Source organism: Solanum stenotomum, chromosome 1, assembly GCF_019186545.1.
Source record: "Solanum stenotomum isolate F172 chromosome 1, ASM1918654v1, whole genome shotgun sequence".
NCBI lineage: Eukaryota > Viridiplantae > Streptophyta > Magnoliopsida > Solanales > Solanaceae > Solanum > Solanum stenotomum.
In genome coordinates, this window is record NC_064282.1 from 53,931,123 (window position 1) to 53,947,696 (window position 16,574).

A 16,574-nucleotide genomic window follows, 5' to 3' on the forward strand; every position below is an offset into this window, starting at 1 on the left:
TATGTGAAAAAGGATTAAATATATTCCAAAACTTTGCGAGAAGAATCAAATATATCCCTACTACATGACTTTTATTTAAATTTAAAAATTTTAATAAATAAATTTAAATCAATTTTTTCACCTCACAAGTCGAATTGAAAGAGGTATGTCTGAACCATTTGTATCACGACAAAAATATAATTATATCACTTTTTAATATGGAGGATATATTTGCTCTAAATTATATAGTACCGGGGATATTTGTACCTTTTCCCATTTTAAAGTTGTGAATTCAAAATCTAACTTAAAATTTTGTTGTTGTTTTATACGTATCTATTCAAATGGTAGTTCTGTTGAACTATCGGATTAAGCTAATGACTTAACCCAACAAGTACTGGAATAGTAGTGACTGACTCTTTAGGTTCACAATTTTTCTGCAAACATTCGTTCGTAGACTTGATATGGAAATATTACAATACAATAGAAATTGCAGCTAATGTACAACAATGTAGTTGATATTCTAACAAAATTTGAACTTTGCCAGGTGAACTACTTTGCAGGCTTAAGCAATCTGGATAGTTGTTGTTTGATTCTTCCTAAAAGGAGTCAATGACAATTCAAGTCTAACATATATGTACATAATCTTGTCGTAACTAATATACAAAATGTCATGCTATATATTCTAAACGTGGAAAGGTTTCCGAGGTGTTGGAGATCGATTCTCCAGTGATTGCAATCTTTGTTTTAAATGAAAAACTTCAACCTGCAAAACCAAAGGATATTCCCTGAATAAGTACAATGCCAAGGTCTGAAAAGCAACCTCGTGGAGCAATACAAAGAACCATAAAAACAATTAAACCTCTTATGATGTGTATTTGTGCAAGTTACATAATCATAAGAGAGCTAATAAATTTCTATCAAAGATGGTCAAGTGGCCAAAATGTGCATTAAGCAATTATATATTTCGATAATTGTGTAACTTTTGAGTGGTATCCTAAGCATCTGTTGATCTCATCAGGTTCTTTCCCCATACGGTTTTTCCCTTACCCAAGCATCCCATCCCAACCCCAGAATAAGAATTAAAAGACGAATAATGTAAAATAATATGTTGCTTATGATTTCCTTTATCATTCTTATGATTATGATCATACCTGCAACTGGAAAGCTCTTGCTCTTTCTCCAGCAAGGACTCCTCTTGTTGTATGCAGTTCCTGCATTGGATATCGTAGAGATAAACTTAATAAAAGAGTGGGCTGAAAAGTTGGCTCGGACATTTTAGGAATGGATAAAACAATAAAACCTCTCTTTACCTTCTGTGTATCATCCATAACTGCCTTAAGGAAAGCCACGTCATGCTCAAGCCTGACATTATCAGAGTGGACAATGTTGGATAAACTGTTAGCCTCTTCCTGGCCCATTTCGACACTAGCTAGCTTTTCTTTAAGCAACTCCATCTCCTTTACAGCATCAGCCATCTTTTTCTCCATGTCCTGTTTACTCTTCACTGCTGCTTCACGGCCAGCCAATGCAGTTGCCAGCTGTCCTTCTAGAATTCCATTCTTTCTCATTAGGGAAGAAAGTTTTGCTTCATACTGCTGACAAGCACCTGATGAAGCTGGCAATCCAGCTTTATAATCACCTTCTTGGAAGACAAAATCATCAGTGTCTTGAAAAAAGTTTGCACTTGTTTGTCTGTAATGAGTAGGCAAATGTCCAGATTCAGAGATAGTAGACATCTCCTCGGACATAATTTTACCTCCATTGCTGCTTGTTTTGGGTCCTATGTCTAGTTGTTTTGCTCCTTGTTCCTTAGAATGAAGATGAATGAAACTTCAGTTTGACTAGAAAAACAAATAAACTACAGAACATACAATCACTTAATTGTAAATTAAAATCAATCTAATTGTTGTATCTTCGAGCCCAGTATATAAAGAAATCACTAGCAGCAAAAACAGCAACATTAAATAGAAAAAAACAAGCTATAAAAACCTCCGGAATAAAACACACCTAACACATGAAATTACAATGTTCAACAGACAACATATAGCCATCAAGAAAGAACTAGAATCTTCAAGAACTTCAAACCAAATTAATCAAAGGACAGCCCGGTGCTCGAATCACGTGTTCACACATGGTCCAGGGAAGGCCACACTTCAAGGGGGTATAAATTGTAATGTAGGCAGCCTACCTTAACACAAGCATCAGTGGCTAATTCCACGGCTCAAACCCCTAACCTATTGATCCTATTCCAAATTCTTTTCCTATCTAATTCAACCAACATATTATCTTAATCTTAACCCGTATCCTATTTCATAACCCCGTCCATCGAAAATGCAAATTCAAAACTTCGTTTGATAGGTCATATGTACTCATCCATCTACTCAGGGACCTGAGATTGTGAAGAGTGAAATACTAGAATAGTTGCTATAGTTTACCTGTGAAGGACTTTCATCTCCTGAGGTCTTAGTCATCTTTGCACTGGCGTCTTCATCATTGGAAAATTGCTTGCGAAGTGAGACATTACCAGACACAGAACTAGGATCAATGAGTAAAGACTCTGACAATGATTTTCTACCAGAGCCATGATGCTCAACCGCAGAGGCTAGATTCTGTCTCGCTATGGAATCCACATGAGAGGTAGTAGTACCATTAACTGGCTGAGAAGCAGGCCCAGTGGATGTCAAACGATTCCCAGATAGCAAGTTCCCAGCAGCTTTACTTAAGCTTGATCTGCGGCCCATTGACAATTCATTTTTTTCCATAATAAGTACCTCAACCTGTAAAAGAAAGATGAAATGAGGTAAAGCAAATACTTTGTACATGAGAATTTGACTTTAAGAAGACTAGCTAATAGATGATTATACAGCAAAAGTTCTGGTTTTCATGTTACCTCATTTGATGGATCTTTCTTGAAACCACCAAAACCCACAAGGAAATCCCTTTCCTTATGCTGCACAAGGACGAGACTGAATCCCTGGCATTCATTAAAATGTTCAAATATACTACATGATCCACTAAATTGTCAACTTTATGTGATGCAATCTAGAGCAAGAGCATGTAATTTTGTTAAAGTACAGGTTCAAACATCAGATCATAGGTGCACTTTATAATAGACCACACGACTAAGTCCTTAACAACCGTTTTGCTTTAGAGAAGTTTTCATAGGTGCACTTTATAATAGACCACACGACTAAGTCCTTAACAACCCTTTTGCTTTAGAGAAGTTTTTCATAAACAACAAAAATTGATGCTTAGATTAAAATATTTATTTTTACTTTTGAAAGCTGACTGTTTATTTTTGCCATAAAATAATTTAACAAAAACCAAAATATTCAACTATCTTTTTCAAACACCAACCCTAAGTTCAATACTTCTTTTTGATCACCAAAATCCCCAATGGCCGGCCACATGGTTTGAAACTCGGTGGATAATGTCCCCCATTCTTCTCCACTTAATTACCAGCTTTTCTCTACAGTGTGGTTGCAACCCATGATATGCACCTATAACCCACACATCATGCATTGGCTTTTACAACTAGACCAAAGCCTTGGGAGCAAGTCCAAACACAACAACAACATATCCAATGAAATCCCACAAGTGGGGTATGGGGTAGAATGTACGCAGACCTTACCACTACCTCATGGAGGTAGAGAGGCTGTTTCTGAGATAGGTCCAATTCCATTCATGGTGTAAAAAGATAGAAATAGATGAATTAGAACTACTAGATTTGTTGGGACCTCTGTAAGTAGCTTCCTCCATTCTCTTTTTGCTTCTTTTTGAAGGTCTCCAGCATATCCTTAATGCCGAGGAATACAACATTACCAATTTCAATATAAAAAAAAGGGGAAGAGGCATTCTTTTTTATATGAACTAAAAAGGAAAGAGGCATTCTTTTTTATACGAACTAAAAAGGAAAGTAGGACAAACAAATTGAAATAAAGGGAGTAATATTTAACATAAATTATAATAGTCATACTTTCACATGCAAAACAAAGCATGGCAAATCTTTGCTAGGTCTGGACCATATCAGATACTGGAGAAAAAAAAAATTGAGTTGACTGACGTAAAAATTCAAAGATAGCACCAGCACAAGAGCATATACTGTGAGTTGACTGACACAAAAGTCGATTGACATAATGTCAAAAGGCAGAAGCATGTATCATAATTGTGAGAAGGTGAAAAGAAAAACTGAACTGAACCTTGTTGGTTGTGATAGAAGAAGCTGGTGAAGCAACAGCAACAGACCATTCAAGTTTTAGAACATCAAATATTAAAGTCTCAGCATGTCCTGAAGGAAAAAAGTATGGTTAAGTACTAAGAATGGAAACAAAGGGAAGAAGGAGAAGAATAAATTCAAAAATCAGAAAGCTTAAGTAGCAAATAGGTTCCTATTAAATGCATTTCTTTGTTGAGTTGTGTATCGATGATGATGAAGTAGAAGGCTGCAGTTATTAGATATTTAGACATACTTCTTTTCCTGCTACCACCCCCAGCAATATACCATTTAGTTCCACAAAGCACTCCACAACAACCAGCTCTAGGTGAAGGATGGAATCCACGTATTTTAATTCTTGACCATGCCATCTGAGGTGAACATGAACATCTGGCATTAGAATGTTGCATATAGAAGAAATTTGCATTCATTCGGGGAAAGGAGAGCTTAAGATTTTATTCCACAAACCGTCTCGAAGTCAAGCGTGTACAAGTCATTTAACGTCCTGGACTTTGATGATCCACCAAAAATCAGGAGTAATTTATCATCATAGAGGGCAGACACATGGTTTGATCTTGGTGAAGGACCTGTTCCCCTGCATGCATGTGCTACTAATCAAGAAACAAACCTGATAATGCCACCATTGGGTAAAGTTAATGGCCCAAGGAGCAGGAACATTAGCAATCATATAAATGATATATCCTTTAGCAACTCACGTGCAATGAAGTGGCAGCCATGTCAAGGATTTAAGATCAAACATATGCAGATCGTTTAGCTTCCTCCTCTTTACGTCTTCACCCCCAAATAAAATCAAAACTGAGCTTGCTCTAAGGACAGTATGACCACTACGCGCAACCTGTCGATTGAATTGGCGAGTTAAAAAGAAAGCAAAAATATTGACGAATAGCACCCCAGGTATCAGACATCATGCTGAAGTTAAGTCTTTAATACTTTCCTTCTGTTTCCCTTGTATCAAAAAGAATAAGATAATACCTCATGTAAAGGAGAAAGTGTATAGAAGTTTACTTCACCAAACTTAGTGAGGCGTGGTGCAGAAAACAAGATATTAACTACTCCCTCTGTCCCAATTTATGTGACTTACTTTCCTTTTTAGTCAGTCCCAAAAAGAATGGCATTACCCTCAATGAAATGATTTACGGCCACACAAATTTCTATCATTCATTTTGGACCACAAGTTTTAAAAATCTTCATTTCTTTCTTAGACTCCGTGCCGAGTCAAACTACCTCACATAAAATGGGACGGAGAGACTATTACTTTTTCGATAATAGATACACTCGAGTCTACTTTATATCGTGTTTAACTGAGCGATCACTTCTATGAAGTGAATACCACAAAGGCAGAAAAGGGTATGCACAATCAGATTGCACAGGAGGACTAGAAGCTTTTACCGGAACGTCTCCCTTTGCTTCCAGAAGTGACCAGCATTCAGTTTCAGTGTCAAACGCCCAGACTGCAACAGACAATTTAGGAAGAAGTATATAGTGGAAAGCACAGTTGGACTAGATAGAAATACTGTAAAATTAGCAGAAAGTTAACCTGAGACTTTTTCACTTGAAGGGTCTGTTTTCCCTCCAACCATAAGAATCTTTTTACCCCATTGAACCTGGGAAATAACAAATAAATTTTCTGATGAATAGTACTCCAACATGACACACTTAACGCCACAAAAGGATACACTAATCAGATTAACAAATTGGATTATAACAGCATTGCTACCATAGAAGTACCACATGTAGTAGACTTGTACAAAAACATTAATTTCTCTTCTTCATCTGAAATCAAGTACTGATAACAAATATCCTTGTGATTGGGAGTTAGAATGTTCAGGTAATATTCATGTAGATGTTCTCCAAACATCCAGTACAGTCCCTTCTTTCCATTTTGTTTGCTCTTCCAGCTATTTTAATCCGTTCCAGAAAAAATAATTTCTTTCCTTAAATAGAAAGTCAACAATTTACACACCCTCCACATCTTCCAATTGTAGCAATTATTTTTTTCAAAAAGGGGTTTCCCAGCCAACTTAGGCTCCACAACTAAACTATCAGGCAGTCTTATTGATTTTTTAGAAGATGGTACAACTCAATTGGTTGACTACCTGGATGTTTATCTTATTGGCAAGGGTTCTATTCCCTGCACTGTAATTCCCTCTCCCATTTCCCCTTCCCCAACCCCCAATTTTGTTCTTTTTTCTAAAAAATTGTCTCTCAGTTTAGTTAAGCATAGGATTCTCAATTTTATAAGCATAGGAGAACTTTAAACAGCCAATTTCAAATTCACAGTTGAACCTTCATGGGAAATCATAGATTCCTGACAGGAAAGAAAAAGCTCAAAAACATAATCTACAAAAAATCTGCATCAAAAAAATTTAAAAAGCTAAAATATCTCAAAAAACTAAAAACAACCTAATAGAATTTTAAAATTTAATTTTACCCTATAACTAAGCAACTTATTATGCTAGAAAAATCACTTCAGTAACTGAAAACAAATTTTAACACTCCTCCTATGAAGCAATCTAAAAAAATTGTTCCTCAATTTCTGTTTCTACTATTTGTGCTTGAGGATTGTTTTTAAACTTGCACACTTTCGTAACATGGCTTATTAGTTTGCATTTTTCACATATTGCATCAGGTCTCCACCAACAAAATATTTCCAACTGTATTTTCTTCATGCCGTACTTGCAAGGAGGATAATTAACTTTTTCTTTCTGGTTTGTGCATAAAAAGCACCCTCAATAATATTGTCTTATGCTTGAAGAACACTAATTAATTATGCAACAAAGAGGTAGATATCCTTAGACTATTCTAAGGAGGAAATTTTAACTTGAATCTCTTTGGAATTGTAAGAATTTTTATGGATGTTATGGATGCTTCCTCTAGTACTTGTTATATTTCTTTTTTTCTGTATGTTCTTTGATATGCATAACCTGAGCCAGGAGTCTTTTGGAAACAGTCTCTTTACCTCCCGGGGGTAGGGCAAGGGCTGCATACATTTTACCCTCTCTAGACCCCACCTTATGGAATTACACCGGGTATGTTGTTGTTGTTCTACCTAAAACTCACGCATAATAACCTATCCAGACTTTCTGCTGTTAATCTCGGTGACACATCAACCAATATCAACTAAAATAGGATAGAGGAAATATCGTACAGAAACATTTTTGGGAAAATGACCTTCAGTTTTTCTACCTTTTGTGGAATTCAAAGATAAATAACATCTTCAGGTAGGAAGCTTTCCAAATTTCTTTAAATGGATGTTAGCTAGGTCATTGCATGTTTCAATTAGCAGGCTCTCGAAATCTACAAACTCTTACTTGAAAGAGACAAATCACCAAGACATGGTGCATCTCTAAATCCATAACAGTATCTTGACAAGTAAAATCCAAAAGTAAAGCAACAAAGTATACTAGAAAAATTAGAGTAAAGGTTACCAAAGCATGACCCTTGCATGCTGGGATCTTTAGAGGAAGACTGGTGGGCGAGAGGTAGAGCTTTGATGAAGCTGTTGTCCAGGAAAAGCTATCAAAATTTAGCACCTGAAATGAAAATGAACGCATGCCACTGGTATCAAGTATGCCACCTACAAAGCAATTTCCACGACACTAATGATTGAAACTCGTCTCAGTTACTATCTAATCATTTCCCATTTTTCAAAGATCAACACAACTGCAGATTGGAGCGTTGATAACAGATCTAAAAGAGATGACAAACAGGGGAGATAGTTTAGTCCAGCATATCTTCTCGAAGTTGGATAAACAAGGCATAACTAATTTTAGAATTAGACCTAGATCAGATACTTTTTTTTTTATAAGATAAGTGGTATTAATAACAGCATCAGGAAGATGCTAAATTTACAAGATAAGGCATTTGAGCTTACAAAAAAATCTCTGGCTAACTATACAAACTATCTAAGCCAGAGCTAATGAGTTAGTAAATAGATCAGATACTTTACTTGGAAAGATTTTGTAAACTGATTGTATAGCTCAACTGGTAAGTGGTAACAAAGCTCACACTAACTCTTTGCATATTTTTCTTTACAAAGTGCCCTGACAAGAGTCAGCTCCTCTCCTTTTGTGTCTACATTAAGGTCAGGCCTAGTCCCCCTCTATGTAACAGTCTCTTCTTTATAAGATATACCCAATGCTAGGCAATTGGCCATTGGGTCCTTTGGAGGAACAAAAGTACAACTGCAGAAATTCTCTTGTGACTTAAAAGGTCAGAAGAAAAGAAAAAGTTTCATGGTTCTGAAAATCCCTCCATAAACCAAGATGAAGAAGCTTCTCACTGTTGGGCACAGACATTTAAATCATATTTCTGTCTATTCACGTGTTTTATTCTACACACGCCCTCCATGTACATCTGTTTCCTTTAGAATCTAACTTCTAAAATCAGCAAATCACCTTTAATATTATAATTTCTTATCAAATGTTTGATGTTACTAAAATCAGCAAATCACCTTTAATATTATAATTTCTTACTTATCAAATGTTTGATGTTAATCTTTGGTGATAATTATCCTTCGCATTCCACAGTGAAATCAAACACTATCCCATTTGAAGCGCAAAAAAGATCAATATTTCTGTTTATATATTAAGGCAGGAGTCATCAAACATGAGATAATGTTACTTAAGGAGCAATCACCAGTTTACCTGCACATCCTCTAACATACGGCTACCAGTTTCTCCACCGACAACCACCATCTTGTTCCCAACAACAGCTGCTGCATGCTACTCAGTAAAAGCAAGATGTTAAGTTTTTAAAGCATCACAAATTTAATAACATGTGATATCTTTGAACAGTAGTCAGTTACATTGAAACGAGGTGTAGGTTTCTCTCCAGCTATAGAAAGAAGCATCCAATTTTCTGAGCCACCTGAAGCACAATCGTTAAACTCAGGTGCACCTGATGAGCATTGGCAGCTCTTTTCTTCAGAATCATTATTACTGGGAGGAACAGCTTCACCCTGTGATGCAGAAAGAGCTTAAACTTTTTGCTTCTTGTATGCAACACAAGGAAAAGTTGCAATAGAGGTCTTACACTGGAATTGCTAGAACGCTTGGGGTGCCTCATAGGACTTCTAGTTCCTTGAGCTGAGTTCAATCTGAGTAAATAGTGATGAGCTCAGACAGATGTAAATAGCATATGGTTCAGAAGACCTAGCTATAGTGAGGAAATCCATATCCTTAAGAAGTCCAATAACAAATGCACGTGAGAGATCAAAAAGCCTTGAGTATCAAATATCAATAGAAGGATTTTAGCAACTTAGGTAAGCAAGGACTTCATATCACTGTTTATATAAGGTATAAGTCATGCCAAAAATTGTATTAGCGATCGCAATGGCATCTTTCACATGAGGATCTGAAATGGGAGTGTAATTGATTCAGGGGATTCATCTTATACAACCCTAACTAGTTTGGGATTAAGGCGTAATGATTAATTGGGTGAAATTGCATCTTACACATGGAAAGGATTGCAAGGAAAGCAAAGCCATATCTGACATAAGGGAAAATCTTTCAGTAATGCTCTCTTACCTAACGTAATTAACGTTAAGTCAGTTTCGCCTTCCACAAGTGCTCCATGGATAGAGATCATAAAACTTTACTAATGAGTCAAATACAAGCCAATGAGCAAAGTTGTAGCTCACCAATGTCAATTGCAATAATGCATTTAGTACCTGACCTCTTACAAATGCAATTTATAGTTCCTAGAAAAGGCATGAGGGAAAGGCAACATCCAGGTGCTAAATTCTAATGTTTAATAAAGAACCTAATTGAGACTCCAAAATAGTAGAGCTCTGCTATATGTCTCCAAACTCCACAACTTTGAGGAGAAAATCCTTAAGTTCTTCTGCCATTAGCAACCAAATCTAGCAAAGAAGAATACTTCTGTCTAGACCACAGTGAATTTGCCAGTAACAGCAACCCAGTTAAATGGTTAAATGACAACATGATTAGGTCTTGGAACCAAATTGACTAATTTAGCATGTTGTCATGTTGATAGTTTCTTAAACTAAGATATACATACAAGAACTCTTTTTTGAAATGGAAATATGCACAATCTCCAGAGACATAACCAATAAGCTCCAGCTTCTCAATCCTAAAACACTATAAAGCACAATCATTCATAGAAAACTAAGCACACCAGCACAACACATAAACATGGCTACTTATATGTAGTTTCTAGGCATGAATAAGTATGTCATTACCTCCCGAGTTTCATTCGCCTTTTCGAGAACCCAAACATCTCGTCAAGTAACAAATACCGCAGCACTCAAACCTTCAAAAAAACAGAAAACAAAGCCGCATTATCATCCAAAAACAACCACATCACATTTCCATCAAAGAAAAGCTCAGACTTCGTAATCGGAAACTCACTTAAGAATTAGAGAAAAAACTAGGTTTTGCCAGTTCGCATTTAAGCTCACTCTTGGATCATCATCCACACTGAAAGCGACAGAAAGTATCTCCAAAAACTTGATTAAACTTGGGAGTTTCTTCCTCCACAAATGTACATTGAACCTCACTCTATAGTTTTGTGCTGATTTTTACAGTGAGCTGAAAATGACTGTAGGTATGTATAGATACAAAAATAGTGTATGTAAAGGTTATTATTGATATGACTGAGCAAAATGAGTTGAATTTGACTAATGAGAAGTGCGTATTTTAGCATATCTACTCTATAAACGTACATGTAATGGCAATGCGGTCCGAGCGGATTAAGCTTAACCGCAAAAATTTTAATCTGCTTTACATAGACCTGTTCCGTATGAATCTGCATCGCGTCGCATAGATCTGCTCCGCATGAATTCGCACCACTTCGTATAAACCTGCTCCCATGAATCCGCATCACATAATTTTTAATATTTCATTTTTCTAGTTAAGTTTGGTACTAAAAATAAAATTCATAAAAATAAGTTCATTTTTTCATTAAGTTATATTAATTTAATAGATCTTTTAATTTTTAGAGGTTAATTGGAAAAAAACATGTAAGAAATTGATTATTTTTTATTAAACCATTTTCATTTACTATCTTACATATTTTAATAGTTTTAAAGAAATTATTTTAATAAATAATGTTCTATCACTTTCATAACATGTAAAAAATTAAAATAAAATTTGAACTAACATAAAATCACATATTCCCAAAATTCGCCATACCCCAAATTAGTTTTTAAACAAACACACTCCAATCCCTCCAACCCTGCACAGCTTTAAACCTGTCCCGCCAGCCCTATTACCATCCTACATGTACGCAAATCAAAAAAAATTACTGAGAGAGATGGAGTGAAAATGACTGAGGAGAAAAGAGGTGCGCATTTTAGCATTTCGTTTGTTTTTTGTGTAATTTTGTCATTACGTAAAGCATTGGGGTGCAGTGGCGGAGCCAGAAAATTTAACAAGGGGGTTCAAAATCTGAAAAGTAAACACACGAACTAGTGAAAGGGGGTTCGACATCTATTATACATATCTAAAAAATAATTTTAACCATGTATAAATAGTAATATTTTTCGCCAAGGGGGTCGGATGACCCCCTCATTACATGCTGCCTCCGCCACTGTTGGGGTGTGGATGCTAAGATGCGCTGTGGGTGTTTGTTTGTATATATATGGTTTTTGGGTAAGAGTGAGTCGAGGAGCATTTATTGCGAAGTGGGTCCATTGGGCCCACTATTGTTGTTGGAACTTGTGGAAAGGGAAAGTTTTCGAATCCTTCTCAACTTTATGCTAATGTCAGAAACCATATTATTTTAGTTGGGCTGAATATTGTGGCCCAGCCCAGTATAATGAGTTTTCGAATCAATGGAACTTGGATGAGTATTTTCTCATGTTTGGGCCTTACTTCATGGACCACGCTTGACCTATTATTTACCAAAGGATAGAAAACATATATATATGAAAAAATTACATAAATATAGAACTTAAGATATCATAATTTTTAAAATTTAAAAATATAACAAAATTTTCTCTCAAATACATTCATATGCCCTCTCGAATACATTTCTATCACCTCTCGAATCCATCTCTATCTCCTCTCAGATACATTCCTCTCATTCAGTAATATAACATTTTTACAATGTATCAGACCACCAAAAAAAGTACCCGAGAGCAATGAAAAAATATTTAGAATCTTTGTAATTGAAAAAACTTTCGAGATAGAATGTAATTAGCCCACAAATTTATGTACTCTATACCATAAATATACCGCACCGTGTAAGAGTCAATATGATCAGTTGTTTTAAGTTGGGGGTATTATAGTAATTTAACATTCAAGTTGGGGAGTTCATGCTTTTAAGATAGTAAAGAATATATACATATAATTCCTTTTAATCTTGTGGTCTTAAACATGTCCGGTGAAAGTTAAATTTAAGAATTGACAAAAAAGAAAGAAACATTATTTAATATTTGGAAATGAACTAAAAAAAAGACACAATATAGTTTTTTGTTAATAATTCTATTATTACTTTAAAAAAAAAATGAATCCCTCAAATTTGATAAGACGGATACCTCATTTTTAAAGTCATTAAGCCGCTCCTGCCATACTTTTTGTGCAATCGTGTGTAGAGCGAGGCCTTTTCGGAGAGTCGGGGTGAGCTGTGTGATGGGTCCGCAACATTTTGTCCTATCTTTTATCTTTACTTATTTTTGTGTAATTCCATTAAGACAAAGTATTTTTTTTGAGACATCTGTGTTATTTCTTCATTTGGATGTTCTTGACTCATATAGCCGTTTCAATGTATTTCCACACTCATAACATTCGGTTTATGCTATATCATGAATTTAATTTCTATTGATCTAGTGCTTTAATTTATTACTATTTTTAATGATGAAAAATGTTTTATATGAATTAGTTTGCCTGGCTAGTTTGGATGCAATAGTTATCGCGACCTAAGTAAATTNAAGACAAAGTATTTTTTTTGAGACATCTGTGTTATTTCTTCATTTAGATGTTCTTGACTCATATAGCCGTTTCAATGTATTTCCACACTCATAACATTCGGTTTATGCTATATCATGAATTTAATTTCTATTGATCTAGTGCTTTAATTTATTACTATTTTTAATGATGAAAAATGTTTTATATGAATTAGTTTGCCTGGCTAGTTTGGATGCAATAGTTATCGCGACCTAAGTAAATTGGTTCGTGATAATCTAGGTGAGAGCATCAATTTGCATGAACTATAGCAGGAAAAGGAAAGATGGAATATAATCTAATTCATGTAAATTTCATTCTCTATATGGAGCACATAACATCATTATATCGATGCAATTGTCACAAGGAGGAAAGTGACATAAAATATATCCGAACTTTGACCTAAATTGTTGTTACAATATCGAACTTTGGAAAGGACCTTTTATCCCCTATACTATTTAATAATGTATTTTAAAGGTATATATGTGCCCACGTGGACATCATAAATATTGCATCATCATAAATAGTAATGTGTCTACCTGAGCATATATATATCTTTAAAATACACTATTAAATAGTGCAGAGGGTAAAAGGTCCTCCATAAAGTTTGGTATCGTAACAACAATTTCGGCCAAAGTTGAAGTATTTTTGAGGATTTTTTCCCTATAAATTACTAAGTTGTCACTATACCTTTGCCAGTGATTAATTTTCATGGATATACTCAAAAAAAAAATTATTATTTGGTTGACATAATGATTTTCTATGATTCTATATGTTAATGTTGTATCATTCTAGACGTTAATATTTTGTATGGTAATAGCTTGCATGCATGCAACCATTCACACAACACATGTTATGCTCTTTTATCATAGTAGAGATATTATTAGTGGCAAATAATATGTACTTCCCTTTAATTTAGATTCTGCAATTTTGCATGAACAAGCTAAGGTTCATTATTGCTCAATTTTATTTGAACTCGATTGATTATTCCATATAAAAATATGAATTTAAATTGTAAACTTTGACAATATAAATAATTTTTACGTCATTTTTAAATTAATGAGCGCAAAAGAAAACAAAAAAATCATCAATGTACAAATATATGAAATGAGACAAATCAAACAACAACTGAATTCAAAATTAATTAGACAGAAAAAAAGTAGAAGCCACTATTTTATATATTCGCTAAAAAAGATCACAGCTTACAATACAAAAAAAGAAAAGAGAAGCTGGGGTTACTAGAAGTGAACACATTAATTATTTATAAGTACACCATATTTATATAAAATAAAATATATAGTTAGCTCATGAAGAAATCACTAGGCTACTACTCACTCTTTATACATAATAATTACATACACATGCTTTTTTTATATGCTAAAAGTAACTTATTAATGTTCACCTCTAGCTTATATTATTATTCTTCCACGCTAGCTCATCGCGTTATTATTATTATTGTTATTGTAGTTGAATATATATAGTAATTAAACCCATAGAGCTCCGGCCCTTTTAAGCATTGGCTTTAAGGAGCGTTGAAGATGAAGACTCATGACTTCATTTTCACCGCCAACGAGTTCACCACCGATGAACACTGCTGGAACTGTAGGATTACAGCCAAGCCTAGAGAGGGCAGCTTCGATCTCTCGTCCTCTCTGCATCTCATCAAGCTCATGAACTGCTGGATGTACGCCGAGATCACAGAAGAGAGATTTAATGGTGTGGCTCATGCAACAAGAATTCTTGCTGAAGATCACCACTGGCTTTTCAGCAACCATTCTGCTTACTCTCTCCATATTTGATGAGTAATTATTATAATGTAGTGGAAAGTTAAAAGATAGTGGATATTGTTGTTTGAGGTTTAGTAGTGATGACTTATGGTTTATGTGTAGGGACGTTAGTTGATGAGTTTTGAGGTGAGGCAAAACGAAGCACAAACAAGACATATTTATAGGTGGAATTGTGTAGATTTGGTGAGGATGTAAAGAGAATCCAAAATATGTAAGGTGATCGATCGATCCCATGTGTAGCTTTGATTCTCAAACCAAGCAAAAAATGACAACTCCCAATTCATGTGTAGGCAAGACATTTGTCGATAAATGTTAAAGGTAACAAGGAAAAAAAAACACTATATATGTTTTCGAGAGTTAATTTGACTAATCATTTGATATTTAAAAAGGGAAAATTATATATAATAGCAAACTATTAATTCAAATTAAATGCTATATATATAGTTTGATTTAATTGTACTTCATAGCAAACTGTTGCTATTTCACCTTTCTCCTAGTGAATCTCGCTCGCCACTCTTGTTCTCTCCCTCGCCTCTCTCGTTTTTTTATACAAACGCAAGTGTATAAAGTGCATTTGTGTTTGTATAAAACGAGAGAAAATTGTATATATACATATATTTTCGTTCCCCTCTCTCCCTCTCCCTCTCCCAGATCTCGCTCGCCACTCTCCCATATCTCGCTCTCTCACTCACCTCTCTCACTTTATACAAAAAACGCAAATTGTATAAAATGCGTTTGTGTTTGTATAAAGCGAGAGAAAGATGTATATATACATTATTTTTGTTCCCCTCTCTCCCCTCTCCTAGATCTCGCTCACCACTCTCTCAGATCTCGCTCTCTCACTCGCTTTTCTCACCTTATACAAAAACGCAAATGTATAAAATGCGTGAAAATTGTATATATACATATATTTTAGTTCCCCACTCCCAGATCTCGCTTGCTCACTCGCCTCTCTCACTTTATATAATTGATCTTTTTGTATATGTATACCAAAACAGATTATACAACTGCTTTCTTTTGTATATGTATAGTGAAATGTACATATTTATGTTTGCTATGGAGCGCAATTATGCAAATTTTGCTATAGCATACAAATATGAATTTTGTGTTTGCTATATGTGAAAGTTGCTCATTTAAAAATAAACTTTTAGATATTCAAAAACAATATTGAAAGTATTATACATTGCAACTTTTTTCATATCATGATATGATGAAAAAATACATTTTAAAATGTTTAATTAAAATTCTTATCATTTGACTCTAAAAAAATATACTATGACAACTAAAAAGGAACAAAGGGAGCAAAATATATTGATAATATATGATTTTAACAAATGACACTAATATTCATTCTTAAGGTTGACCTAATGATATATAAATTCCTTGTACTAATGGGGTATATTTTTTTTTTTTGGTTTCCCACTCGGTGTCCGGAGCCCACATTAGAGCTCCGATTAAATTTGGATTGCGCTCTGCAGGGCCCATTTGGGGGTGGCGCTCCCAATAGGATTTTCTCCATATCCAGTGCTTGAACCCGAGACCTCTAGTTAAGGGTGAAGCACTCCCACCAGTGCACCCGAACCCATTTTGATACTAATGGGGTATGTATGTAACTCCCAGCATTTTTTTATATATAAAGGGACTTAGGAAAATGCGATATTGATTATT

At 34.9% G+C, this 16,574-nt stretch overlaps 2 protein-coding genes across 4 annotated transcripts; both read right to left on the reverse strand.

Moving 5' to 3' along the window:
• Positions 1–395: 395 nt before the first annotated feature.
• On the reverse strand, positions 396–10,758 carry LOC125873613 (acyl-CoA-binding domain-containing protein 4). Of its 3 annotated transcripts, XM_049554510.1 has the most exons (18): positions 10,585–10,758; positions 10,416–10,486; positions 9,248–9,311; positions 9,021–9,173; positions 8,860–8,937; positions 7,642–7,746; positions 5,751–5,817; positions 5,603–5,664; positions 4,909–5,048; positions 4,661–4,787; positions 4,449–4,563; positions 4,179–4,267; positions 2,870–2,953; positions 2,415–2,756; positions 1,736–1,787; positions 1,290–1,618; positions 1,131–1,190; positions 396–742 (listed from the first exon to the last, which is right to left on the reverse strand). In XM_049554510.1, the coding sequence occupies exons 2-18, from the start codon at positions 10,451–10,453 to the stop codon at positions 662–664; spliced, it is 1,986 nt and encodes a 661-aa protein (XP_049410467.1). In that variant the 5' UTR covers positions 10,454–10,486; positions 10,585–10,758; the 3' UTR covers positions 396–661. The 3 variants fall into 3 exon arrangements, with proteins under 3 accessions (XP_049410467.1, XP_049410463.1, XP_049410473.1); XM_049554506.1 differs by having other exon boundaries at positions 1,290–1,787; positions 10,585–10,755; XM_049554516.1 differs by lacking the exons at positions 9,021–9,173; positions 9,248–9,311; positions 10,416–10,486; positions 10,585–10,758 and having other exon boundaries at positions 1,290–1,787; positions 7,642–7,790; positions 8,860–8,917.
• Positions 10,759–14,276: 3,518 nt separating this feature from the next.
• On the reverse strand, positions 14,277–15,014 carry LOC125877092 (monothiol glutaredoxin-S3-like). The gene has a single exon (XM_049558413.1). It carries the CDS (start codon positions 14,910–14,912, stop codon positions 14,604–14,606), a length of 309 nt encoding a protein of 102 aa, XP_049414370.1. The 5' UTR covers positions 14,913–15,014; the 3' UTR covers positions 14,277–14,603.
• Positions 15,015–16,574: the final 1,560 nt, after the last annotated feature.

What these genes read in the sequence shown, in the direction of transcription:
- LOC125877092 (XM_049558413.1), bottom strand. Translation starts at nt 14,912, where the DNA reads ATGGAGAGAGTAAGCAGAATGGTTGCTGAAAAGCCAGTGGTGATCTTC.
- LOC125873613 (XM_049554506.1), bottom strand. Translation starts at nt 10,453, where the DNA reads ATGTTTGGGTTCTCGAAAAGGCGAATGAAACTCGGGAG. An exon ending in GTATGTTAGAGGATGTGCAG is followed by an intron (nt 7,747 to 8,859) that starts GTAAACTGGTGA and finishes TTTTCATTTCAG; the next exon opens with GTGCTAAATTTTGATAGCTT. An exon ending in GGGTGGTAGCAGGAAAAGAA is followed by an intron (nt 4,268 to 4,448) that starts GTATGTCTAAAT and finishes TTTTTCCTTCAG; the next exon opens with GACATGCTGAGACTTTAATA.